Source organism: Eleutherodactylus coqui, chromosome 11, assembly GCF_035609145.1.
Source record: "Eleutherodactylus coqui strain aEleCoq1 chromosome 11, aEleCoq1.hap1, whole genome shotgun sequence".
Taxonomy (NCBI): domain Eukaryota; kingdom Metazoa; phylum Chordata; class Amphibia; order Anura; family Eleutherodactylidae; genus Eleutherodactylus; species Eleutherodactylus coqui.
Window position 1 is genome coordinate 82662745 of NC_089847.1, and position 27620 is coordinate 82690364.

The 27620-nt window shown below is 45.1% G+C and overlaps 2 protein-coding genes across 2 annotated transcripts; one reads left to right on the forward strand and one right to left on the reverse strand.

The window, feature by feature from the left end:
* Positions 1–31: 31 nt before the first annotated feature.
* On the reverse strand, positions 32–12995 carry TRMT112 (tRNA methyltransferase activator subunit 11-2). The gene is made up of 4 exons (XM_066582834.1): positions 12825–12995; positions 4614–4715; positions 315–407; positions 32–228 (listed from the first exon to the last, which is right to left on the reverse strand). The coding sequence occupies exons 1-4, from the start codon at positions 12897–12899 to the stop codon at positions 127–129; spliced, it is 372 nt and encodes a 123-aa protein (XP_066438931.1). The 5' UTR covers positions 12900–12995; the 3' UTR covers positions 32–126.
* Positions 12996–13131: 136 nt separating this feature from the next.
* PRDX5 (peroxiredoxin 5) lies at positions 13132–26742 on the forward strand. Its single transcript, XM_066582835.1, has 6 exons — positions 13132–13274; positions 16460–16594; positions 18344–18475; positions 22230–22268; positions 23739–23803; positions 26510–26742. The coding sequence occupies exons 1-6, from the start codon at positions 13182–13184 to the stop codon at positions 26613–26615; spliced, it is 570 nt and encodes a 189-aa protein (XP_066438932.1). The 5' UTR covers positions 13132–13181; the 3' UTR covers positions 26616–26742.
* The last annotated feature ends 878 nt before the right edge of the window (positions 26743–27620 follow it).

A 27620-nucleotide genomic window follows, 5' to 3' on the forward strand; every position in this document is an offset into this window, starting at 1 on the left:
TACAATCCTTACACCAAAAGAGACGCAGCGCTCAGATGAGCAACAACAAAACAGCGTTTAATAGGAACAGAAATAACAAAGGGCAGTGCGTTCAACTATTTACAGGCTGGTGGACATAACAGCTCGTTAGGACTCTTCCTCGTTAATGAGCATGTTGGGAATTCCTCTGTTGATGGGAAATTCTGTGCCAGATTCTGGGCATTTCAAGGCACCCTCGAGGACTTCGACCTGGTAGAGATAAATGAGGTAAGTGCACTGGTATAACATAGTGTGTATTCAGCCCCTGCCTTTAGCACGGGGTTATGGGGATTTACCTCCAGCAATACATGGTGAACCTTCTTCAAGAACTCCTCATCATTTTCATATCCAGACACCAGCTCCCGTGGAAGGTCTGAGCCATGTCCCAGCTGTAAAGAATAGCAAACCAGAGTCATCCAGACCAGGCATATTACTTACATGTATTCTGAAAAAAGTTTGGTACCGTGTTAGCCAGTAGAGCAAAATGTGATTGTTCTCAGCAAGAGAAACCAAGTAATCTTGTAGGTATGATACTTTTTAATGGATAACAAAAATACATGATGTTATAGTGAGCTTTCCAACCTACTCAGGGTTCTTCTTAAGGTGTAAAGAGAATAGATCAGAAAAGGCATATGTGTGAGATATATATAAATACACATACGAAAAGGCACAGACATGGCGTGATTAATTTGCACTTAAAACAATACCGGACAGCAGCAGTTTTCATGAGAACATTAATAAAACAAGGGCAAAAAACACACAAAAAAAATTAAAGGAAAAATTAGCCAATGATGCATATAATGTCAGCAGACCTAGGGCGGCATTACTAATTCTAAAAGGGGCAGGGCAAGACATGTTATAGGTTTCTGCACAGCATGCTGCCAAGAGGAAGGTGGCAATGTACTTCAATTTCCAGCAGAACTGAGTAGATTGCAGAAATTAATATCTACTTTCGTACACATTTTGGACTAAGCAGGAGTTACCCTTTAAGTGTACGCAAAAACACATTAAAGTTATCCGGAGGAACACAAATGTATTTGACTGAACAGGCAGCTTCATAAGCATAAACTTACAATTATAAATGCTGCCGCCAAGTAACCCACCGCTGGGCTGATCCAACCGCCCCTACGGTCGCACAGGAAGCTGACACAGCCTCACGTGACAAAGATCCACGTCCCCCCCTTGTTGGCTGGGTGGTCGTCCTGCTCGGCACTGCAATGGGGTGCAGACTGACAGCTCCTTGTGTCACATGATCACGTAAGATCCGACAGGGAAGGGGCACAAGTGAGCTCTGCCCACTGCACTCCACCCTGTGGAGATAAAGATCTTTGTTCCAGGGGTGTAACTATAGGGGATGCTGTTGCGACCGGGCCCAGGAGCCTTAGGGGCCCCATCAGACCTCTGTTCTTCATATAAGAAGCTCAGTACTATGAATAAAACATTATAGTTGGGGGCCCTGCTACAGGTTTTGCATTGGGGCCCAGGAGCTTCAAGTTACGACTCTACTTTGTTCAAACACCCTTTAGAGTCAAGAAGGTTTTTCCCCTTAACCCCTTCAGTGGCAGGTTTAGGTAGTCTTCAGCACATTTCAACACAGATTTTTAGGAGATTTTCTGGGTGTGCCACTAAAGGGGTTAAATGAGGAAAATTGGCTTCTACCTCAGTGTCCTACTCAAATGGGACATTGCCATTAGGGAATACATGTCATTATGTACCTGGTTGTAAGATGTTTAGGTAAATGGTAAGTGTCCAAGTTCCATCCACAAAGAAACGTCACCTCTGACGCGACGGCTCTTCTCTGCGCATGTGCGGCTGTGCGCCAGCCGGCACATTGCTGAGCGGAGGCAGAAGATGCTGGATAGGTAAGTATGAGGTCAATGCCGGGGCACCGATCACATCCCGCTGTGTGAATCTCCCAGCACGATTCCCACCCGGCCGGGGGCATGAGGCAGTAGGAAGTATGATTCCCAAAGAGGAACACACCATTTACACAACATTACACCAATATATTGTATTTAGGATGAATCTAAGCCAAAATTCTCGCTTGGAGTTCTTGATTTCAAAAAGTTAGGAGGATCCGTGAAGATAGCTTATCAAAAATAACTGTTCCAAAGTGTAAAAGCATCCTATAACTCCTGCACAGACGGATGCCACCTCAGGAAAAAAGATTCTTATATAAATCTATTTGTCATCTTGTTCTTACAATGATCAGAAGTCTAAATCCTTGTTTAGACACGATTATCGCTCAAAAAAAAAATCTTTCAAGCGATTTTTGAGCGATAATCATTGTGTGCTTTTTGCAAAGTGATTGCTCAAACGTTGAGCGATCACCTTGCGCTCTAAGCGGGGAATGCAGAAGACAAGCGGGGCCACTTGTCTTCTGCATCCAGCCGTTCCCCGCTTGGAGCGCCCGGCTGTTATACAGCCATGCGCTCCAAGCTGGGATGCAGAAGACAAGCGGGGCTGCTTGTCTTCTGCATCCAGCATTTCTCCTCGGAGCGCCCGGCTGTTATACAGCCGAGCGCTCCGAGCAGGGGATGAAGAACACAGCTGGACAGCTGTGTTCTTCATACCCAGCCGCCTTCAGGAAGCAGGATACAGCTGAAACAATAGTATCAGTTGTATCCTGCTTTGAATTTCTGATAACTGATCGCTGAAAAGATGGCTTAATGAAAACGCACAATGTCAGTGCAGTTAGACACAACGATTATCGTTCAAAAGACGGCTTTGAGCGTATTTTGATCGAGAATCGTTGTGTCTAAAAGGGCCTTTACCTAAAGCCTCATTTACACACATAGATGATCGCTCAAAATTCATCAGAAACTGACAGTTTTGAGCGATCATTTTGCATTAGCTACTAGTGGGTTAATTAGCCCATTAGTAGCTAACTAGCTTCATTTGCATGTATTCAGAGAACAGCAGATGATCTGTTCTCTAAATACATCTGCTTTGTTCTGCATACAATGCTATCCGCGGTGCCCGCGGAGAACACAGCATGCCGTCCCTGTTATCGGGGACGACAGATTTCATGCAGACCTGAAGTCCGCGATGAACGGAGAGTGTACGGTAAGTACACGATGGGCACACATTTACACACAACGGATATCGCTCAAAAGTCGCCATTTGGACGAATTTTGAGTGATCATCATTGCGTGTAAATCAGCCTTAAGATTTCCAAAGGTATTCTTTACTATAGATGTGTGGTGAGGAAAAAGAGGCTACATCTATTGTCTTTCTACTGACGATCACCTGTTACACAGAGGGTATGAGTAAACAGGACATAGGCTGAGCCTAGAGGCTACAAATCAAAGGCACATCATAGAGCCATAGGCAAAACTCAGCAGCCACGAGCCTACATGCATAGGTGAGGCCCAGAGGCCAAAAGCCCAAGCACAGTCGCTATTAATACCTAAGTTCGGCACAAAGGCCCTAATTAAAACACAAAAAGGCAATAGACCATAGGAAAAACACCATAGGTAAAAAAGTTAAAAGCCCAAACCCAATAAAGGCTGCGGGCAAAGCTATAGATAAAGTCCTAAAAGATTTTTAGGCTATAAGGTGGAGGCCACAAAGGCTATAGGCAAAGGCCACAACTGGCTATAAGGCAGAGTCCTATGGGCTATCACGTGATAGGTAGAGAAATGAAGGCTATAAGAGCCATAAGGGCTATAATGCCATAGGTAGAGCCATCCATAGCTATTATAGGAAGAGCCAACAAGGGCTATTAGACCATAGGCAAAGCCCAGAGACCATACAGATCCTCAGTCTGATTATTGAGCACGCATATAGACATCCCTTTAAATTTTTCATTCATGAAGGGTTGAGGCATAGGCAGAATTCAATCCCTTATGCAGGGTGATTCGACTCGCTGGAGATCCTCTTAGAAAGCGCTCATTTCTTCTCCCAGCTCCCCAGTGGTTACTAGACACTGCCTGAAGCAGTACATACCTGAACCCTATCTCACAATGTCGTACCTGGCCTGGAGGTTTGTGGTGCTCCAACACAGAGAGTAGACCACTACTGGAGGGAGAAGAATCCCCACAGAGCCAGGTGAGCACAGCAGGAGACGAGAGGATGAGGTCAGGCTTACCGAGCGGCTCTCCGCAGAGACGAACACCAGGGACCTCTCATGCCATAGAGTTTTGGAAGTGATGCCCTGCAGTCTGCCACCTTTAGAGATCTGGAAGAATCCTTGAAAGAACAGAGACAGGCAGCAGCAGCTACCTCAACATTCTCCAACCTGTCTTATGGCCAGGTGAAGGGTGTGCCTGCCTTTAAGAGATCTGTGAGGTTCTGATTCCCGTCTGGATGGGAGGCGATCTCTCACTGATGCCGACTGTCATGGGTGTTAAGTAACATTAAATATCCAAGCTGTCAAAGCACAGAGGCCCCTTCATCAGGCATGATTATCTGATGAAGGTGCTCCGAGAACTTGCAATACCTTTTATTGACCAGAGAAATGGTATCATCTGTATAATATGTTTGTCTTTCTATACCAGAGTGTTTGGCATTACATAGACTTCTCTGGCTAACACAGTACCACAATATTTTTGCTGTATATAGAAACCAGCAAACATACAATGAGGGGTACTCACGCTCTCTGCAGACTGCACCAGCGCCTCCCATTCCAGTTTAGGGATCATACGCGTCACAAACTCTCGATTGAAGTCCACAGAATTAAGCTTCACCTCATCTGCCTGCGAGGAAAGAAAATATAACATGAGCTACACATAATACAGCCTGCAGCCAAGACTGTTCTTCCCTATAGCGCCATCTAGTGCTGAAAGAGGGAAATACATACTAAGGCACTGCTGTGTGTACACATCCTTATCACTAGTCCAAACTTATTGAAAGACCAAACTGTAGGATGAAAACTCAGGATAAATGGAGAGAAATACCGGCTGAAGTGCATCAGAAGCTTAGAAAGTACTCCGTGGCGAGTGACCGAAGTCATTAGGGCCAAAGGAGCCCCAATAACTATTTACATATGGAAATCCTACTTGGGATTTTGCTCAGGTGTCCAATTACTTTTGGTAGGATAGTGGATATAAAATAGCGGAAAGCTGAACGGCAGTGCTGATAATATGATAATACATCAACTAACAGAATTATCTCTCTGAACGTAGACATGGTCCCAGCTAATGCCTCATTTAGACACGATTATTATCGCTGAAAAGTCCCTCACAAGACATCTTTTGAGCAATAATCGTTATTTGCATTTACATGGCAAGATGATCGCTCAAAATTAGCTCAAACGGCAGTATGAGTGACAGCTTTGAGCGTCATAAGTGTGTAAATTAAGGCTCCCGCTGTATACAGATGACAAGCAGGACCGCTATCTTCCGCATATAGCCCTTCCCTGAAAATCCTCGATGGCTGGTGTAAAAAATGAAGAAAAAAAATATACTCACCTCTCCGCTGCTGCTGGGGATCAGCCGTGTGTAGCCGCGTCTTCTCCCTGCACTGCTCTGAAGTTCTTTCCTCAGGTGGGAATTTAAAATCTCTGCCTGCTGAAAGAGCTGTATCTGATTGGCTGAGCGCTCAGCCAATCACAGGCAGCGCTCAGCCATTAAACGAATGACAGCTGAGCGCTGCCTGTGATTGGTCACAGCGCTCAGCCAATCACAGGCAGTGCTCGGCCATTCATTGAATTCAATGAATGGCCAAGTGCTGCCTGTGATTGGCTAAGCGCTGTGGCCAATCACAGGCAGCGCTCAGCCGTTATTTATTGAATGGCTGAGCGCTCAGCCAATCACAGGCAGCACTGAGCTGTCATTCATTGAATGGCTGAGCGCTCAGCCAATCAGATACAGCTCATTCAGTGCCTAATGAAAGAACTTCAGAGCAGTTCAGGGAGAAGAAACGGCTACACACGGCTGAGCCCCAGCAGTGGTGGCGAGGTGAGTGTGTGTGTGTGTATATATAATTTTTTTTTTTTTACCAGCTATGGATGATTTTCAGGGAAGGGCTTACTGCAGGGGTGCCGGCAATACTCCTGCTGTGTTCACAGAGCGCACAGCTGGTATACAGCTGTGCGCTCTGTGCGGGGTATGCAGAAGACAGCTGGACAGGTGTCTTCTTCATACTCCTGCTGTGTTCTCTGAGCGGGATACCAGCTGAAACAATAGTATCCTGCTGTGAAGTCAGCACGTGGCACTGACAAGGCTCATCGTTCTCTTTCAGCTTGCTGAAAGAGAACAATGAACGACTCGTTAACGAAAACTGCACAATGTCTGTACAGTTAGAGCCAACGATTCTCGCTCAAAAGACGGCTTTGAGTGAGAATCGTTGGGTCTAAATGGGCCTTAAGCTAATAGGGCAACTCCAGCAAAAACACATTTTTCCATGCCTCCCCCCAATGTGATTGGCTGTCACACTCTGGAGGTCTTACCAGTAGTGCAGCCCCGTATGATACTTATCAGGCACCATCTTGAGGCACACAGTAACATAGTATGTAAGGCCGAAAAAAGACATATGTCCATCCAGTCCAGCCTATTACCCCCCCAATGTTGATCCAGAGGAAGGCCAAAAAAAACGCCACTCTATCCCATAATGCATCAGGACAGCATTAGCTGAGTCTATACCATTTTTGCCGTTGGCAGTTTCATTATCATTACCGTCTATATTCATCTAAATAAGCTACAGGTCATAAGACCACAGTCAGGAGGATGAGCTGTGATCTCCTCCATTATAACTGTGTGATCATCACTAGTAACTGTGATAGGATTGTCTGTCTTCCCCTCTTAGGGGTCATGACCACGGATGGAGCGGGAAACGCCTGTGGATTTCTGCTGCGAGAGTACCACGTTTAAAACCGCGAGTGCCTGCGAGCGATCGTGTAATTCTGCTGCAGAAAACCCGAGGTCTCCATTAATGCTATATTAATGGAGACCTCCCGCGGCAGAAAAACGTAGTGAATTACAACATGCTGTGATTTTTTTTCCCCGAGGCGGAAATCCACGTCAGAATCACACGTGAGCACTGAGCTATTAGGTTCAACAGAACCTAACAGCTGCGTTATTCCACTGCGGGAAACGCGTCAGAAACGCGTGGGTATTAGCCCTAAACAGTTTCTGCAGTAGGGATCATGTAACAGTATCAGATGACCGCATGAGAAAAAGAGGCTGGAAGTTTCAGACAGAAAGGAATAGCTAACCCAGGTAACACTAGCTGACCTATATACACTGGGGGAAGTGCTACAACTTGAACCCTTCAAGGACGCAGCCCCTTTTTTTCCCTTTCCGTTTTTTTCTTCCCACTTTTAAAAAATCCTAACCTAAATTTATCCATCGCCATCGCTGTCTGAGGGCTTGTTTTTTTTTTTGCGAGACGAGTTGTATTTTCACTGGTACTATGTAATGTACTGAAAAGCTTAAAACATTCGAAGTGGAGGGAAATGGGAAAAAAAATTCCGACATCTTTGGGTGCGTCTTCTTTCTACTACTGCAACAAAAATGACCTGATAACTTTATTCTATGGTTCATGAGTCGATACCAAAATAGTTTATTTTTTGGCGGTCCTACTTTTATTTTTTTCTCAAAGATATTTAATTTAAAATTACTTTCTGCCACCATCTGCTGACAGCCATAACGACATAGTTGTGCGAGGGATCATTGTTTGCAGGATGTCCTGTAGTTTCTATTGGTACCATTTTTGGAGTACACACAACCTTTTGGTCACTTTTTATTACATTTTTTCGTGGAGATGGGGTGACCAAAAAAAGCACAATTATAGAGTTTTAATAATGCATTACTGTGATAGATCGGACTTTTACGGACGCAGCGATACCAAATATGTTTTTTTTGTTTTATTATAAGTATGGCAAAAGGTTTTTTTTTTTAACTTTTAATCAGAGAGGACAACAACTTGTACTGTTTTGATCGCTCCTGCAGTATGATGTAATGCCATAGCATTACACCATACCGCGATCTGTCAGACAGTCACACCACAGGCAGGGCTTGATAGACAGTGAAGAAGCGCTAAAAACATAAAAGGGGAAAAAATATTTATGTAAGAAAAAGATAAAAACTGCCAAGCAGGAGGCAGAGCGACTGATTGCCAAAGAGAGCAAAAATAACCTTAAACTACTGTTTCCCAGAAAATAAGACACTGTCTTATATTAGTTTTTGCACCAAAAGAGGCACAGTGTTTAATTTTCAGGGGGGTGCCTTATACTCACCTGGTCCGCAACGTCCTAAAGGTCTCCGATGGCGCTGTGGCAAACTGCAGTGTCCTCCCTGTCTGCCATATCAGCTTCTTCTGGTGACGGGGCTTTGAATACCCCGCCTCCAGCAAAGCGGCGCTCAATGAGCCAATCACAGCCACTCAGTGAATGACATGACTGAATGGCTGTGATTGGCTCATCTAGCGCCAGCTGTAATTGGCTGCTGGCACTCGATTAGCCAATCACAGCGCTCGCTTTGCTGGAGGTTGGGTTTTCAAAGCCCCGTCACCAGAAGAAGCAGAGATGGCAGATGGGAAGGACTCTGCATTTTGCCGCAGTGCCGCCGGAGACCATCGGGATGCAACGGACCAGGTGAGTATTGATTTTTTTGTTGGGGGGGGGGCATGTTAGCTAGGTCTTATTTTCAGGGGAGGCCTTATATTTAAAGCCTCCCCTGAAAACCGGGATAGGTCTTACTATTGGGGTAGGGCCTGCTTTCAGGGAAACAGTATTTTTCCATTATATAAACGGTAAAAGGATTTGCACTAAAAAAGCATTGACCCCTTAACAAATAATGCAAGAGAAACCATAGAAGATGATGGGGTGGGGGTGGGGGGTAAACCTATTACATTTTCTCAAGCGCATTTACAAAAGAAAAAGAAATATCACACGAGATGCAGGGGGATAAAATGACCCACCCACACCCCAAATATCACCTGCCTAAAGCAGGAGGAAGTGCAGAGTCAGCTAAAAAGGATTCAAATCGACAAATGACCGGGTCCAGATTGAATACACCCAAAAGTTCTAAGGGAATTAAGTGATATATATATATTTAGGGACTCTATTGGGAGCGGGGTTGTACCGCTGGATTGGTGTATTGGATTGACGGTGAGGTCATCACAGGCCCTTCATCCTGAGTGAGTTACATGCTTCATCCCTGATCACATGACAGTAATATCATCACAGGTCCTTCATCCTTGTGCAGATTACAAGCGAACTACATCCCTTACAAACCACTGCGGCGTCAGTTGCTATGAAATACTAACAACCACAAGTGAGTGACTGTGTGAGTTACATGTGTAGATGCCACAGTCATGGGATTAGTCACCTAGGCTCTGAGCTCCGCCCCTTATCAGATGACGATGATGTCATCACAGGTCCTTCACTTTGTTAAAAACCTACAGAAGCGGACAGCAGCCATGTGCTTACAGCATCTGTGATGTCACCATCATGTGATCAGTCACATGTGTGGGAGGAGTCACATGACCAGGGGGTGATCGGTGTGTGCAGGACTCTGCTGTGCTGGTTGTGATCCCTGTTGTATGGGATGAAGAAAGCATGTAGCAGAGCTGTGTGTGTGTGTGTGTGTGTGTGTGTGTGACGTGCATGTAGCAGAGCTGTGTGGCGCAGTGCACCACCAAAAACACTGGTACTATATAATTTCCTAATATTTACTAGTCTATTTATACCCAGGACTGTGACAGTAACAAGAGGACATCCTATACGGTTAGAGGAAAGAAGGTTTCATCACCAACACAAAAGAGGGTTCTTTACTGTTAGAGGACCTAAGGACGTGGTGATGGCAAAATTGATAGAGGAGATTAGGAGGGGACTAGATAGCTTTCTAGAGCACAATGATATTACAGGATATAGACATTACATAATCAGAACGGTTGTTGTTCCGGGGATCTTCCGACTGCCATACTCGGAGTCAGGAGGGAACCTTCTCTGAAGAGCGTTGATCCAGGGATTATTCTGACTGCCATTTTGGAGTCAGGAAGGAATTTTCCCCCAGGGTGGGATAAATTGGCTTCTGCCTTCCTCTGGATCAACATAGGGCTGGAAACAGGCTGAACTGGATGGACATTTGTCTTTTTTCAGCCTAGCATACTATGTTACTCTGTTGATAGGCACTCTGCGATGGCACCCCTGGGGCCTTTCAGAAGGCCCCAGCTGTCATGACAACCCATGATCTCATCGCTGGGGGCCCTACAGGACACCACAACATTGGTCGGGGCATTTAAATGCAACTGTCAGAATTGACAGCGGCATTTAAAGGGTTAACAGCTCAACTAACAGCGCGGCTTATCAGAGCTGTTGCAGGCAGGTGTCAGCTGTAAGAAACAGCCGGCAGCCGTGTTGTATGGAGCAAGATCGACATGCGATCCCCCTCCATTCACACCCCGAACCTGCAGGACGTGAATCCTATAGCATTATGGGTCTAAATAAAGTAAATGTGAACAAAGCTGAGGAGCAGATGGAATGCAGCCGAGTTCGTAAAAGGAACCTGTCATGTCCCCCATGGTGCCCAGGCAGCAGGCACTACAGTGTAGAGACTGGCATGCTGATTTCAGCGGCCTGTCTCTTCTACTGATCACAACAGGAGTTTTTGAAAACTTCCATTTCAAAGTCCGTAGCAAGTAGCAGAGTATGTCCGCTGCAGCTCGTTAACACATACTGTGCTTCCCCCAAAATAAGACCCTGTCTTATATTTATTTTTGCCCCCAAAAGAAGCACAGTTTCTTATTTTCTAATTATACTTGCCTAGCAGTCTCGGCCCAGGTCTCTCCCGCAGTCCTCAGCCACTCATATAACATCACTTCCTGGTTACGGGATTCATAAATCCCACCTCCAGGAAGTGATGGCTGTGATTGGGTCTTCGACTGCTGCTCAGCCAATCAATGCAGTACTAGATGAGCCAATGCGATGGCTGTGATTGGTTCTTTGACTGCTGCAAAGCCAATCAATGCAGCGCTGGATAAACCAATCACAGCAATCACTTCCTGGAGGTGGGATTTATGAATCCCGTAACCAGGAAGTGACGTTGTACGAGCATCTGAGGACTGCGGGAAAAGCGCCGAACCTCCAGAGCAGTGGTTCCCAAACTTTTTCAGCCATGGAGCCCTTTTTGAATCAAAAGATTCTCGTGGAACCCCAAAGTGAGACAGAGGGTGTGGTCAAGGGAAGGGTTAGGGGCGTGGCTTATTATGACATATGATTTTTACCTTGGTTGTTATAAAGAGGACAGGGCCGTATAAAAAAAAGGAGGGGGGAGAAACGCTGGATGGGCTATTGATATACATTATATTTAAAGTTAAATCCCGAACCGTAAATCAATATCCGCACGTTTTATGCAGATTTTTTTCCACAGCGTATGTGCTGCTACAGCAACTGTAAATTCCACCCCGTGTAGTAATGGTGTCCCCTATACTGGTGGCCCCAGAAGTAATAGCGACCCCCACAGTGGCCCCAGAATATTAACCCCAGTAATAATAGCCCCCAACCCATATACTCACCTCCTCCTTGTAGTCAGAGCCGCTCCTCCTCCTCTCCTCTGCACTGATCCCTGTTGCACACTGACGTCAGTGGTGAGCCCGGAACGTTTCCTTCCTTCTCCTCTCTTGCAGAACTACAGAGAATACCTTAGGGGAGGAGGATCTGGGTGCAAACACTGACATCAGAGATCAGTGCCCTGTGTGATTACCACCAGGAGAGCCGCAGCATCCCAGCCGGTAATCAGTACAGTGCTGAGCGGCTGTTGGCACGCATGCCAGCAGAGAGGGCTATGTGTGCCCCCTCCAACACATGTGCAATAGGTTTGCCACCACAAACCTAGACCCTCAGTCGGAGCCCCTAACTATGACTTGTGGAGCCCCAACGGCTCCGTGGAACACAGTTTGGGACCTGGACTGAGCCTGCTAGGTAATGTATTCTTTTTTTATGTAGTATAGTCAGGGCTTACTTTTGGGGTAGGACTTATTTTCAGGGAAGCAGGCTATTCACTGCTCACCCACCACAGACCTCATTATATTACCATACATATAGACACAGCAGTCCGGATATTAACGAGGATACCCCATGGCACCTACTACGGAGAGTGGGCGGAGTCTGCGCCGCCGGTGTCCGTCATATCAGGGATCCAGCAATCCGCTATTGGCTTTCTGTTTCTAGAAAGGATTGCAAAATTTAACCTCTTAACGACAATAGATGTAAAGTTCACTTCCTCTGTGTTCGGGGTTTGTACGGAGGGAGATGGGGAGCCGATCCTGCGGCATGTACCATTTCTCACAGATGACACCCGCGATCAATGTTAAGGCTGTTAATCCCCCAATCAATTTTGTGGCGTCCTAGATGCCCCGTGATGAGATCGCAGGGTTTTGATTGGTTGCCATGGTAGCCTGGGACCGTCTGGCTGATTGCCTGTCAGATCGTAGTATAATGTAATACCATGATATTACATTATACTGCAGGAGTGATCAAACCATCGCAAGTTCAAGTCCCCTATTGGCGACTTAAAAAAATAACTGTAAAAGTTAGTTTTAAAAAAAAGTTACTTAGTGGAAAAAAACTAAAAAGGTATTAAAAGTAAAAATAAACTTTTCCGCTATTTACACAGTTGCACGTGGGGCGCTAGTGCGGTCAGCGGTCAGTGTATTATGTTGTACAGGGAGCCGCTGTCCTGTTCTTATTACTCAGTATGGGAAATAAGAGACAATATGGAATATATTATGAACCTGGAGCCTTCCTGCAGCATAGCAACTGTTGTCAACATGGCAGCTGCCACAAATAATGCCCCTCTCTCCCCTGTGGACAGGGACAGTTCTAGCGCTGAGGGCCATACTCAGTATATACACTTACATACCCGGATAATAAGCGGGAAGCCTCGAGTCACCCCGCTAACATGGCTCCGCAGCATATTATGTGTCAGAAGCTTCATCCTCCGGTACCGGCACCCACGTGTTCACACTACAACTTCTTCCAGGTTACTGAACGTCTATAGCTCCGCCTCTAGCTCCCGGCGCTAGGCGACCGTCAAAGTGGGCGGAGCAGACAAGGAAGCTGTAAGCGCATGCGTCGTTTCCTGATTGACATACGCATGCGTCGGTCCAAATTTGGAAGACGCATGCGCACTGTCGTTTGCCGAGTGCTTACCTAAGCTGGGCGTGACCTCCAGCAGGAGGTATGTCTCCGCCCTCTGGTAACCCCGCCCCTAGTTGTCATGGCTTTTCGGTTCCCCGTATCATTCCTCCTCCTGTCACCGCCGCGGCTAGCAGTAAGGAGCGCAGCGTGGAGCAGAGCCATGTCCCTCAAGGTAAGGTCTGCGCGGGGCGCAGGGGGCGCCGTGTGTTAGTCCGCAATCAGTGCAGTGTGGGTGTGACGGGCCGAAGGTCACGTGCTTGTACAGGATCTTCACCTGCTAGCATACAGTATACAAGACGTTGTGACGTCATGTTTAGCATCAGAACTCATTAGTGTCATTAAACTGGTTACAAACACAGATGTTTCTGTACAACTGGCAACATATTATAAACTATGCACTATCCTGCATGTATCTGTGCCGCGTGTGTAATATGCAGTGATTAGAACATATTGATGTCAGTGGGTGCGATCACATGAGCGGATTTTATTAAATCATGTCCGATTCCAGTGTGTATTACATAACGCCGTAGGCCATTGAAGCGAATGGTCCGGAGCAGATATGCCGGGTGTATCCGCTGTGTATTTGCACAGCATATCAATGTGCCGCCTATGCTGTTTTTTTGTGTATGCAGTGTATTTGGGCGCGCAAAACCTGCATGTGAAATATACATGTGAGCAAATTAAAAAAATTTTCCTAGCACATAAATACGCCGCATATTTACGTCACCAAAATGGGCTTCCGTCCGCGTGAACGAGCCTTAAGGCAATCCTATTTTAGGGCGCCATCATACGGAGTGATCTTTGTATGTGTTCACGTGGCCCTATCTTCCACGGGAGCCGTTCGCCTCCGTATCGCTATACTTCTGTCCGACAAATACGGATCAGTGTTTGTCCGGTAGAAAAATACGGAGGCGAGTCCTGATGACTTGGGGCCGTCATGTCCGCGGCACCACGCCGGATCCACCTTACAGGACGCTCGTTGTCACTGGCCTTAGAGGTATCTTGTGGCCAAGATTGGAAAACCCAGAAACTGTCCGCCGAGCGCCTGTGGGATGCAGCCGAGCGCTCAGCGCAGCCCTCCTTCCAGCCGCTCCGTGAAGGGAATGGAGATACGGAAACAATGTAGCACAACGCTGCCGCCGGGACTCTACATACATGGGACAATACTGTTACCGACCGGTAGACGTTTATACATATATAATAAATGTAGAACATATCATCACCCCAGGCAATACCATCAATCATAACTAGATCTAAGCAAATCATGATCACCCCGTCCCCAACAAAGCCAAAGAAACTTTTTTTTTTTCCCTTTTGCATGTGCCTAAATATTTTGCCTCTTCTCCCCCTTGCCACCTCTCTCCCGCACCCCTCCAAATCCCATCAGCTTTTCTCCAATACCTCAATGCCCTGAAGATGGATGGGTATGTCCTCAGACTTGGTTAAACAATCTTTTTCTGGCTTTGGCTCGAAAAATTGCTTTAAACATTGTAGCAGTTTTTTTCCAATGAAACCTGCGAGCTCTGCTAACGTGACAGAAGGGGAAACTGAAGCCTTCAGATGGCCCACCCGCGCGAGAGACCACAGCTCGGAGGCATTACTACTTGATGGTGTGGCTCCACAGGCTCATGTGTAGGATAATCCCTGCCGGTGACATATCATGTAGGAAGCTGCACTTGGGACTTGTGGAATGAAAAGCTTTGCCTCCAGGAGTTGTATGTAATTAAGAGCAAACGCCTACGAATCCTCTGCTCCCCGTGACGCCGCGGCTTCATTGTTGCTTCGGGGTGTGATGCTGCAGTAATCCTCCCAGCAAGCAGCGGGCCAGGAATCTGCTGCGACTTCTGTAATTCATTATATGTTGGTTTTATTAGGCATCCTCGTAGTGAAGTATAAAGGTGCATGCACACGGGTGTCTTAAAAGTTGCGCCCGAGATTCTCAGGAGCAACTCTCAGCCGACGGCACTTGGACATCTCATCCTTGTGCTGTCCGATGAGCTGAAAATTGGACAAGCATAGGACATTCTGCGTTTGGTTTTTTAAAACTCTATTATGAGGGGAAAAAAACCTCTGTGCATACACCCATTGAAATAAAGGGGAGCAATTTTGGGGGTCTGAAAAAATATCCATTGTGCATGTACCCCAATTATAGACCCAATAGTCTATCAGCAGAATGATGCCTACCAAACAACTGGCAGCACTTGGTCGGACATCTAGACACCCGTTGCCTCGTGCCTTTGTGGTTCATTATACCCTGTTCATTGTGGAGAATAGACGTTGTTGCTTTTTTTTTTTTCTTCATATGCAAATTAGCTGGTGAGTGCCCCCGAGGCGGACTCATTGCCAGCCAGTTCCCCTGTTCTCGCTTGGCAGTCCACCATTGCCTTGATTAATAGTGCCAGACTTTGTTATTGTGTCTGTGTGCGCTCATACATGCACTATTCTTTCTCATTGACGTCGCTCTGACTGCTCTTCCAGGTTTAGCGAAAATGGCCATGGCGCATGCGCAATAAGTCTACGAACCTTCTGCCTACAGTAGAGAGTGCACCGCGCATGGGCCAGACGGGAATGAACGACGCATGCTACTATTCTGGGTTGAAAAATCTCACAATAAAAAAGGTTGGCGCTGTCAATCACAGCTTGTCTGGATTGGCTCCTTGGACCTTTGGCAGGCGCTCTCCTCCTAGAGATGTCCCGGTGACGGGAAAGTGGTACCTGCATTTGTAAATTTTCCAGTGCCCTTCCTACCCCTCAGGTGTATGGGGCCTCTTTCTTTTTGGTCCCCTTGTGTATATACCGCCTGAGTGTAGTTTCATTTCCACCTCCATCTCCGACACGATCCAGTTAGTTCTTCGGAGCCCTAGTCTGTACTGTTGTAACCTTTGTGTAACCTGGAGCATTCGCCAGGTAATTTGAATGTAGTATAAAACTCATTTTATGCCCAATTAAGAAGTCATTATGGGCAGCGAAGTTACGTGTCAGCTGGTGTCTGAGTGCCCTAGCATGCACTGGCAGTCGTTTGGTGGGCTGCAGCGTCACGTTCTTGAACTCCTGACATCACAGTGCTCAGCAGTCCCTTTATTTCCTCTGACATCTGTCACAGCAATCACTGGGACCAGAGCGGGGCTGCAGCACTGGATCCCAGCGAAGCCAGGTAATTCTGCTAGTGTATTATAAATGTCTGATCAGGGGGTATTCCAGCCCTCTTCCAAGCATGTGGCTCCTTTTACCTAAAACTTCACTCCGTACTTAGAAGATTGGCCCATTATAATCAGAGGATCAGACTTGTGTCAAGCGGCCAACAAAAGTCAAAGGGGTTTTCTCAAAGTTTGTCTAATCCATGGCATTCTCTTCAAGGTTGGAGATCCTCTTCCAGATGTGCAGATCTATGATGGAGGTCCTGGAAACAAGACAAGTGTCAGGGATGTGTTTGGAAACAAGAAGGGTGTGCTCTTTGGCGTTCCAGGAGCTTTTACTCCAGGATGCTCTAAGGTAACTTGTTCACTAGTCTTACAGTATGTCCAGTATAGGAGACGTTATGTTGCTCAGCCAGCAGCTGTCCTTCCAATCCTCTTGTGTATTTGTTCCTCTGGTAGCACTGTGGTGAAAGGCTGCCAGACAGCCCAGTACAATTGGTATTGGAGAGCAGCGTGGGAGTCCTAATAGGACGGGCCCCGGAGGACCTTTAAAGAAATCCTTCAGGCCTTGACAAACAAAGGTGGCTAAACCGAAGAGATTACATGGCTGCCCTGACTGGCCAGCACTGGTTAATCAAAGCCGTTGTAGCGTCTTAGGCCTCTTTCACACAGGCGACAGCAATATCAAAGTAAATCAAAAAGTAAGGGAATACTTATCTAAAAGGCTTGGTCCTGCTGCTCTGGAGCTCCGCTAGGCGTTCTGCAGTCCTTGTTTGCTCACAGAAGATCACTTCCTGGTTGCAGGATTCATAGATCCCGACTCCAGGAAGTGATGGCTCCTAATTGGCTAAGCAGCGCTGGATGTCCCAATCGCAGACATTGCATTGATTCATTGAGCGCTGCACTGATTGGTTCTTCTAGCACTGCTCAGCCACTCAGAGCCATTGCTTCCTGGAGGCGGGATTTATGAATCCTGCAACCTGGAAGTGATCTTCTGTGGCTGAATGAGGACGACAGAGCTCCGGAGAGCAGCAGGAGGACATGGACCGAGCCTTTTAGGTAAGTATTCCCTCTTTTTTGGAGTTCAGCCAGGGCTTAGTTTTGAGGTAGGGCTTATTTTCTAATGATGATGTTGGATTGGATGAAAACCGTGATTTCGTGTGTTGCGAAGGCTTCATAGGGAAACATGGGCTACAAAAAAAAAATCACAAATCGCAGCATGCTACGATTTTTTTTCTTTGCTCACAAGATAGCACAGCGCTAATGTGAAGGAACCCACTGAAAGGAATGAGCTTCACATACATGTTTTTTTTTCTCATGCTATCTCATCACGGCAACATCGCAGAATTTTGTCGCCTGTGTAAAAGGGATCTTATACCTAATTCACTGTGTGCATCAGTTAGTACGAGAATCTGGTATAACCATCTTTCTTTGTCCAGAACAGGAGGGTCCATTTAAGGCCAATCATTTCCTTCAAGAATAAATGTCTAGTTGGATCATTCAGCAACTTTTGTAACAGTTAATCTGGCTTTAACAGAAATGACTAGTGGTTTTTATTGCCAAACATGTAATTGGAAGAATCTTTCATAATTGATGGAGTAACGAGCAGTGTGACGGAGATCGAGGAAGCAATTCTTTTACAAAACGAATCTTCTGTATTTGTTATTGCATTTTATGTTGCATCACTGAAGAAAATGTCATGTAAGTAATATCTCTCTGAAAGACATGTCACGATCTAAGATGTCTAACAGATAAGACCGTCCTAAATGGGGAAAAAACTAGAAATGTAGTACTTGATCCTAGCTGAACCCAAGAAGAGTGTTAATCATTAATGAAGAAGGGGCCCTTTCTTACGGTCATACTCCACTGAAAGGAATGGGAGTGAGAGCACTCCACATGGACATGAGATGTTCCAGATATGACTCCTTTCACATATCACTGATGTTACCATGTAGGAAAAGACTCCGATTCCTATTATGCACAGTGGATGGATATTTTGATCACCTCCATAGTGAGAAGTCTATAGGCTTAGATAGAGGAACCTTGCGTGCAGATAACAATGCTAGTTGTTGTATTTAGTTGTTGTCCCTTGTGATTTTCTTAGACGCACTTGCCTGGATACGTGTCTCAGGCTGATGACCTGAAATCCCGTGGGGTGGAAGTTCTCGCCTGCATATCAGTTAATGATCCCTTTGTTGCGAGTGAGTGGGGAAAAGTGCATGGAGGCGAAGGAAAGGTAAAGAACATTTTCATTTTACTTTCAATTCAGATGTGCAACTAAACAATCAAAAAAACTTTTGACCTGTCAGAAGTTTTTATCAGTGGGGGTCCCGTAGCACAGATCCTCACTGATTGTGAAAATGAAGGGGCAAAAGTGTTGAGCTGAGCATTGTATCCCTGCACATGTGATTGGTACATGGACGCACAGATATTCTATTGAGCCTATACACCACTTCGAGGAGAGTCGAAATAGGCTGTCTAGGAACAGAACTCGTGTGAGTGCTTCTTACCCCTTCAGTTTAAAGATCATTGGGGATCTCTGCTCCTGAACCCACCAATCAAAACTTCTAATATATCACTTTTTTCTTTGAAGCTTTTGTTCTGCTTTAACCCGTTAACGCCACAGGGCGTAAGTTTACGTCCTGGCTAGAGGGTATTTAACATAACAGGATGTAAGCTCATGCCCTGTGGATTGGGCAGGTTCAAAAATGAGGCAGTGCCATCCCACAGCGGGAGCAGGCGGTTACTGATACCCCCGCTGTTGCAGCGGAAGGGTGGTAAATGAAGGCAACAACCCTCGCTTTTAACCCACTACATGCCGCAATCTCTCTAGATCCCGGCGTGTAAAGGGTTCACAGAAGGAGGGCGCTCCCTCTGGGACGTCATCAGACCCCCGCATTGTAATCGTTGAGGGCCGATGGGTTGCCATGACAACAGAATGCTAGATACTGGTGTCCTGGCTTGCCATTGCCTATTATTGCTATTACAAGCGGTAAGGTATTGCAATACAGAAGTCCTGCAATACCTTATCTTAGCTGCTGTGGTTCAGGTCCCCTACAGGGACATAAAGAGTGTAAGGAAGGAAAAAAAAACAAAACTTTTGCTCATTTTCCCCTATTTGTATAAAAAAAAAAAAATTAAGAAAACCCCCACACATTTTGTATCATTGTGTGTAATGACCTGTACTATATTTTGAGCACACTATTTATTTATTTATCCCGTGCAGCAAAATATTTATTTTGTTTGTTTTACCTCCCAAAAAGTGCAATAAAAGCGATCAAAAAGCCATATGGACCCCAAAATGGTACAAATAAAAACTACAGCTCGTGACACAAAGAAAAAGCCATCACAGAGCTTCGTCATGGAAAAATAAAGTTATGGGACTCTGAATGCAGCATTGTAAAAATATTAGTTTCCAAAAAAGGGCTCCTTCTATCATATCCTGAAGTAGACAGTCTGCTCTCCCTTCAATATATTGTGCACAGATAGGTCACTGTGGTAAGGAGTATAGCATCATTTCAGAATGGGTGCTATATACATTACCTATGTGTATGGCGTCCTGGCTACATGCTCTGGCTGCTAGAACGATAGGTTTACAGCCGGGCAGACCTGCTTTTGTAAAGGGGTTACCAGTCAGGACAAACCTTTTTTAAACCTAGCCATTACATCTGCAGTATTCTAGACAATCAGCATGAATGCAGTCTGTACTATACACAATGCATCTGTCTGGGGGTTCCCAGATTTGTCAAATCTAACTTGGTTACACCTGCTGGTCCAAGCCCCGTGCCCAATGGTGAGACCAGCCTGATGGGCATGGAAAGGAACTCGCTGCAACCACAAGTTTGGCGATGGGTTCTGCAGCATTGAGATAGTCTACTTGGTTTCATTTGTCCTTTTCTATACTAACACTGAAATAAACTTTTTGTATCAAAATAGTCAAGAAATCTTTGAGATTCCTAGCCAAGTGACCACTTAGATGACCAGTATCTTTCCCAGTCTGTATAGCTCATGCTGCAGTACACCCCCGGCCCAGCACCGCTGGGCAACTAGACGGATTACCAATTAGGCTTCTGGAAAGTTCACTGTCTACGTGGAAGCACAATAGTTGTCTCTTTTGGAATACTGCCCGATTACCGGTCCACGCTGTGACTGTCCCTAACATGCCATATCCTGCCACTGCCAGCAGAAGCCTGGAGAGCGAGAACAAGAGGCGAGGCGTGTTTGCATTCCAAGAGTCACTGTTAGTCGGGTAGTGGTTGTGTAACCCCACAGTTGGGTTGGGTAACATCGGTGTGCCGGGAGGCTTCTGCTTCACAGCGTCATCAGCCGGTCACTGAAATATGGAAAGACGAATCGCTCTTCATATAGGAGAGGAAGGATTTCTTTCAGCAATATTTAGCAATATTTCACAACTTAAATCTACCTAAAATAGTACATACTTCTGTATACGGGACTTTGGGTCTAGGAAATGCCGAATTATCAAATATCTTACATTTATAGGACGGTTTCAGCATATAAAATTTATTTGTAAGGGTTCTTTTACACGGGGTCAATAATCGTTAATATGAGCGAACCATGGCCGAGTTGTTTACTCTCAAACGACGTCCTTGTACACGCGCAGATAAATCCTTGAAATGTTTGTCATTTTGCTCATTCGGTCAATTGTTGCCCTGCAAGGGGAATTTGGGAATAGTCTGCTACCGACCAAACGATCCTTTTTCACACTAAACTGGCAAACGACAAACCATTTTGTATGCCTGCACAATATAAACGCTAAGTAAGCGAATGATCATTCAGTGGTTGGCAGGGTTTACACTGAATGATTGTTCAGTTTTGCACAAGTCACCAATTTTAAATGAAGGATAATTGTTCCGTGTAAAAAGGCCCTTAGTGTGGAGAAGACGCCTAAAAGTAATCGTTCACATAAATGTGCTGCTTTCGCTGTGGTCAGAGGAGTCTCACGACTGGCTCTTTACTGGAGAGATTCCAAATTTATTTTAGAAAGAAATGGCGAATTATTAGAATTTACGGACCGTTGGGGGCCGGATTAACAACAATTGTTGTTGCACAAAACGTGACATGTAATGGTGACACAAAATTTTGGGATTGGTTAGGGTCCAAGTGCTGAGACCCCTGCTGATCACTGTAATGAAGCAGTAGAAGCCCCCATTTTAAAGCTGTGCCCTTGAGGTGTGACCAGCCATGTGTGGCCTATAGATAGTGAGCCCATACACCCCTTTGCTTGGCTTTCCAAGAAGAGGAGACGCAGCGGCGTAGGTCTCGGCGATGCTTCTACCCTTCCATTACAGATATCAGTCAGGGCCTCGGCACCTGCACCTTGATCAGTCAAAAACTTCTGGCACGTGGCCATAACTTGTCAGAAGTTTTATAAATCAGCAGTGACACTTTAAGGAAATGTCACTGCGCTGTGCATGACTTGTCGCGTGAGGCTTCCCTCTCTCTTCCCAACCAAAGCTAAATCCAAAGTCCTATGTGTTTGCTTTTAACAGCGTACAGGCATTGCTGGAGCTCATGTGACTGGGCCAATGGGACAATTGACTATCCGTGGACTGCAGATAAACTGATTCCAAGTGTCAATCATCATAGTTATTCAATTTTACTTTGGTTGTCATTGGAGAATAAAACTTGTAATTCTGAATCGGTCTGGAATAGATAAAAGTACATAAACTGATTAACTATATATATAAACTTTGGAGTATGTTTACCTTCACCATTCATGGACTTTTGTAGAACTAGTGAAAAGACACTCCGAGATACAAGAAAGTGCTAAAAACACTTATAAAATGAGGGTATTTAGTATAAAAATACATCCTAAAGCCTCGGCCATGTTGTCTAACTGCAACCTGTTCATGTATCGTTTGGAACCATATTGAAGAAGATGCCAATGTGACCCAGGAAAGTGATCCCCTAGAAATAACCTATATGAGTAGTAAGCCTAGTCCATGGTTAATGATGCCGTTCTCTTGCAGGTCCGCATGTTAGCTGATCCCTGCGGAGACTTTGCCAAGGTAAGTGCAATGAGTCTCGACTTGCATCCTATAAATAACTGTAGCGATGTCTGTAGCTGCCATCTCTCCGGCGCCGTCTACAGTATGTAATGGTGACCAAAGGGAGTGAATTGTAGTGTAGTTTAAATGATCCTTTCTACTCAGTAAAGCGGGACATATATATTGCATATCGGCCCATTTCATACATACAGCACTAGCCAATATGAATACTGAAAGTGTTGAGGATTGAGAGCGTGGTGAAGCGAGATACAAGATTGCGCAAGCCTCCAAGTAGGAGTCGGAAAACAATGGACATCCGTACATAGGAAAGGGAATACTCCACAATTGTCTGTGCCTGATTGGCTACAGAAGAACACTGGTGGGTTAAAAAAAATAATAATAAAAAATCAGCAGGTGGTCCAACCGAGCCGAGAAGAAGCTTCTGCCCCAGTGTAACTGATGAAGGGGTTTCACCCTGAAACGCGTCTTAGTGCAGGCTTTAATCGATAAAGGAAAGTTGGGTTTCGTGTCCGTTGTTTTCTGACTCGTCCTTGGAGGCGTTACCAATTTCTTTGCACAATCCACCTACTTGCAGAAATCCTTACTTTTTCCACTTACTGTCACTGGATCCCCTTTCTTCCTATAGGTGGGAGTGGGATAGGTAGCTTTTGCACAGGACGGCCTGTTGGGCAACAGATGTCTGACGGGCCATCCAAACGATAATTGTTCCTGTGCTTATACATTGGGCCAATCGTCACTGAGTAAATGGAGGCGGAGCGGCCGGGAAACCTTCCAGCCCACCTCTATTCACAGTAAGGCCTCATGTCCACGGGCGGGTCGTGAATAGTTTAATCTGGACCATCTGCGCTGGTGCCCCACGCGGATCCCGGAATGCAAACCCGCCCATGGATATGAGCCATAAGCGGGCCGTTCAGGTGTCACGGGTCTATCTGTTGTTCATTTTCTGCATGCATTAAACTGACCAACGAACAAGAAGTCGGCGCATGCATTTGAATTAAACTGTTAATTGTTCAGATTACGGGCTAATTCCCATGGATAGATTTCTGCCACGTTTCCTGCGGCGGAATAACGCAGCTGTTAGGTTCTATTGAACCCAATGGCTCAGTGCTCACAGGCGTGATTCTGCTGCGGATTTCTGTCACGGGAAAAAATCGTTCTAATTCGCCGCATTTGTCAGTTGCGGGAGGTCTCCATTAATGTTGTGTTAATGGAGACCTCGGGATCTCCGCAGCGGAATTATGCAATCGCTTGCGGGCACTTGCATTTTTAAATGCGGTACTCCTGCAACGGGAGCCCTACCGCTGAATTCTATTTAGCAGCCTGTGTAAAAGGGGCCATATCCATTGGCAGGCCATGTCATTGAAGGTTTATCTCTTGTTAGTGTTTACTTGCATGGACTTGTATATTCATACCTCTGCAGTGTTCTGTCGCTGCAGGCCTGTAAGGCTTAACCATATATTGTGTTCTCAGGCTTCTGGATTACTGCTGGACAAAAAGGAGCTGGAAGATCTCTTTGGAAATAGGCGCTGCAAAAGGTGAGTCTGTCAGGAATTTAGAAAATGCCTAAAAATATAAGGGGGTCTTTCACTTTTGTTTAACCTATCACTATGGAGCATCGACTTTTTTAATGTAAAACTTTGAGCACAGTACAAGAGGATGGTAATCTGACTGCACAGCATAGAGCTTATAAACTGCTCCATGTATACTATCATTTATTGTGTGTGGACATATGATCTATATACACTAGGGTCACCAGGCAACTTCAGCTGTGACGCGTCATGCTTCCTTGTTTGCATGTTACTTGTGAGTTACCACAACCCGCTAACGGCAAATAATCCAACAACTTTAGATTTCTTGCAGATGCCATGTGGTAGAAAGTTGCGAGTCGCTGTGTGGCCGCACGCACTTGCTTTGTATGCAAGGAAAGCAGAGCGGCGCTGTGATCTTTGTCATGGCCAAAGTTGTTGTATAGCCCTAGCATTACTGTTCTGCAAGTGATTTGTGACTTTAATTCAGTTTTTAACCCCCTTAATGATGCGGCCCTCTTTAAAAAAAAAAAAAAAAAAAAAAATTCGTTTTCTCCTCCCCCTTTGTAAAAAAACTCATAACTCCTTTATTTATCCATCGATGTCACTGTATGAGGGCTTGTTTTTTGCGGGGCGAGTTGTAGTTTTCAATGGTGATATTCAACATACCATATAATGTACTGAAAAACGTTTAAAAAATTCTAAGTGGAGTAAGACATTCCGCCATCTTTCAGTGCATCTTGTTTCTACGGCGCACAAACTACAACAAATATGACATGATACCTTTATTCTATGGGTCGGTACAATTACTACAATACCAAATTTGTATAGTTTGTTTTTTTTTGCTGTACTATTATTTTTTTTTCAAAAACATTTTTTTTTACATTTTCTGCTGCCATCTTCTGCGCGCAATAACGTCTTTATCTTTCCGCCAACATAGTTGTGCCAGGGCTCATTTTTTTTGGGGGGGGGAAGTCCTGTAGTTTACGTTGGTACCATTTCGAAAGAGATACAACTTTTTGATCGCTTTTTATTGAATTTTTTTCTGGCAGACAGGGTAACAAAGTGCATTCCTGGTATTTAAAAAAAATTTTTTTTTTTTTTGGACGACGTTCACAGTGCGGGGGTAAATAATGCGCTACTTTAATAGATAGTACTTTAACGGACGCAGCAATACCAAATATGTCTTTTTGTTTTAAGATTTTAGATTTTTTTTTTTTTTATTATAAATATGGCAAAAGGGGGTGATTTGAACTATTCCTTTTTTTTTTCAACAAGTAAAACTTTATTGATCTGATTTTTTATTTTTTTTGTATTTTGTTTCCTCCCTGGGGGACCACAACTAGCGATGGTTTGATCGCTCCTGCAGTGTGAGGTCATGCTATAGCATGACATCATACTACGATTTGACAGGCAGTCTTATCAAGCCCTGGGTTCTTTCAGAAGGATCCCAGCTGCCATGACACCTGCACAGCTCCTTGCGATCCCATCGCAGGGGCCTGTACAGGACCTCCAATCATTGTTTGGGGGATTTTAAAGGGTTAGGGGCATTTAGAGGGTTAATAGCCGCGATCGGCCGTGTGGCTTATTGCAGCTATTGCCCGCGGGTGTCAGCTGTAATAAACAGCTAACCCCCGTGCTGTATGAAGAGCGGTCGCCCCGCGATCTCCCTTTATATATACCCTGACCCTGCATGGCATACTTGCAGTATAGGGGACCGTGGTTGAAGAACCTGCGAGGGGGCGGGGCTGGCTCTACTGAAGCTGGGAATTGGGTCGGGTTAGGAGCTTTGGGGGCGGCGTTTTCTATCATGGGATTGGTGGACCGTGCTTTGGGGCGGGGCTTGGATGAGGCAATCGCTTGGGCGGGAACCTAAGTACCATAGTGACAGAAAAATGTGTGCAGAAGCGAAAATGAATGTATTTGAAATGAATAGGATTTGTAAGAATGATTTATCAGCTATTGAATACTTGCGCAGCCACAAAATTCTACGCAGGAAGGTAGAATGTGCTCCCTGTCAACGGGAAGATTCACAAATAAAAGATTCCAGTGAACTTAGTGGTTATGCGTGGAGATCTCCCGGCTGCAGAAGCAAGCAGTCCGTTATGAAAGATAGTTTGATTGAAGGAGCCAAAATTGCGCCCACCAAATTCATATATTTAATGTTCTATGATTCGTTATTCTGATGCTCATCTGACTCTCCAAAAAACGCAATAGGAAGTGATAAAGTTGTATGTACCCCAAAATGAAGCCAATGAAAACTACAAGTTGTCCCGCAAACCCTCACACAGCTCCGTGGTCACAGAAGTATAAATGTTCTGGGCCTATGAATGCAGCAATGGCAAAATAAATGTATTTATAGATGATGAATATGCAAGTTTTGTTTTTAGTTTTAGCTGTATTTGCCATATTAAAGTGTTATTCACATCATAGAGATTTATGAAATCTCCACCAAAATTGCAGCATATGCGATCCCATATCTGCCACCCGTCTCTAGAGTGTGGGTCCCATGACAGACCGTTGAATGAATACAGGGGTGGTTCATTTTTTGAGAGTTTTGGCATCCTTATTTCGGTGATGGGTGTGAGTCGCACCTCTGGCACCTGCAGCTTTCAGTCATTTATGGTATATTCTGTGGGTATGTGACATAGTTGGGGGTACACCGTTAACTGGTTCTTGACCAACCACTTATGTTCCTTTTCATTTTCTTCTTAGGTTCTCTCTGATTGTTGACGGTGGGAAGGTGAAAGCAATTAATGTAGAAGAAGATGGGACGGGCCTGACATGCAGTCTGGCTGGAAACATCACATCTCAGCTTTGAGTTGGAATTGCACATGAGCTGGTATATGTTTAACTGCTTGGAGTAATACTGTGTAGCGTTACACAATGACCAGTGTCTTCATAAATGGTGAAATAGACCATACTACACAATAAAGACAATACTTCTGCCTGAGTGTTCTGTCTGTTTGTATGGGGTGTACCACTAGGGGGCGTCTGTGCTGTGTAGGGGCTCTTCATTATTTACTATTATGGTTTGTAGATTTAAAGACAATAATAGAAAGAATTTCACTTATAGTCATTTTACATTTCACAATAGATTGGTAAAACCAAGTGCCGATCAGGAACCTAGAGAGTTGTTAACATTCAAACGATATTTCAGTAGCAATAGCTAATTTTTTTTTTTCCCTTTTTTATACTTTCTCTCAGTTAACAGAGGGCTTGTCTTTTCTTCTTTGTGCTTGTTCTCTGTACCTAATGCCTATTTACATTTTATGCCTACATAAAAGAACAATATCTCACTAGTCATGCAATTGCCGCATGATTCCAGTACACACTGATTGCATACTACATACCATAGTATGTAAGGCTGAAAAAAGGCATGTGTTATGTCCATGTGGGCTAGTGAGCACCGTGCCCACATGAGCGTTACCAATGATGGGGGAACACCAGGTGAAACAAACCACTGATTAACACAACTCCCTATCTTCTACAAAGGAAGATGACCAAGGAACCAGGAGTCCAGCGACATAACCAAACAAAACCACAAGACATAAACCTTTTTTCGCAACCACCACACAGAGAGAGAAATGAGAACAGAGAAAGTTAACCACACTCACACCTGGAAAGACAGCTTTATGTGTACTGACCTGCAGTGATTAGCTGACTGAGGACACACGCCCAGCCAGCACAATACCCCACAGCTGAGCAGGAGAACTCTAGAGAACCTGTAGTACAACAGATCTCAGGAGACAGATGTGACAATATGTCCATCCAGTTCAGCCTATTACCCCCCCCCCCCCCAATATTAATCCAGGGGCAGGCCAAA

Bases quoted from the DNA above. Each gene is read 5' to 3' on its own strand.
- PRDX5 (XM_066582835.1), top strand. From the start codon at position 13,182: ATGGCTTTTCGGTTCCCCGTATCATTCCTCCTCCTGTCACCGCCGCGG. The intron at 18,476-22,229 runs GTAAAGAACATT...GTTCTCTTGCAG, and splicing joins TGCATGGAGGCGAAGGAAAG to GTCCGCATGTTAGCTGATCC. The intron at 23,804-26,509 runs GTGAGTCTGTCA...TTTTCTTCTTAG, and splicing joins GGAAATAGGCGCTGCAAAAG to GTTCTCTCTGATTGTTGACG.
- TRMT112 (XM_066582834.1), bottom strand. From the start codon at position 12,899: ATGAAGCTTCTGACACATAATATGCTGCGGAGCCATGTTAGCGGGGTG. The intron at 4,716-12,824 runs GTATGTAAGTGT...CTTTCCTCGCAG, and splicing joins GCTTCCCGCTTATTATCCGG to GCAGATGAGGTGAAGCTTAA. The intron at 408-4,613 runs GTGAGTACCCCT...TATTCTTTACAG, and splicing joins TGGTGCAGTCTGCAGAGAGC to CTGGGACATGGCTCAGACCT.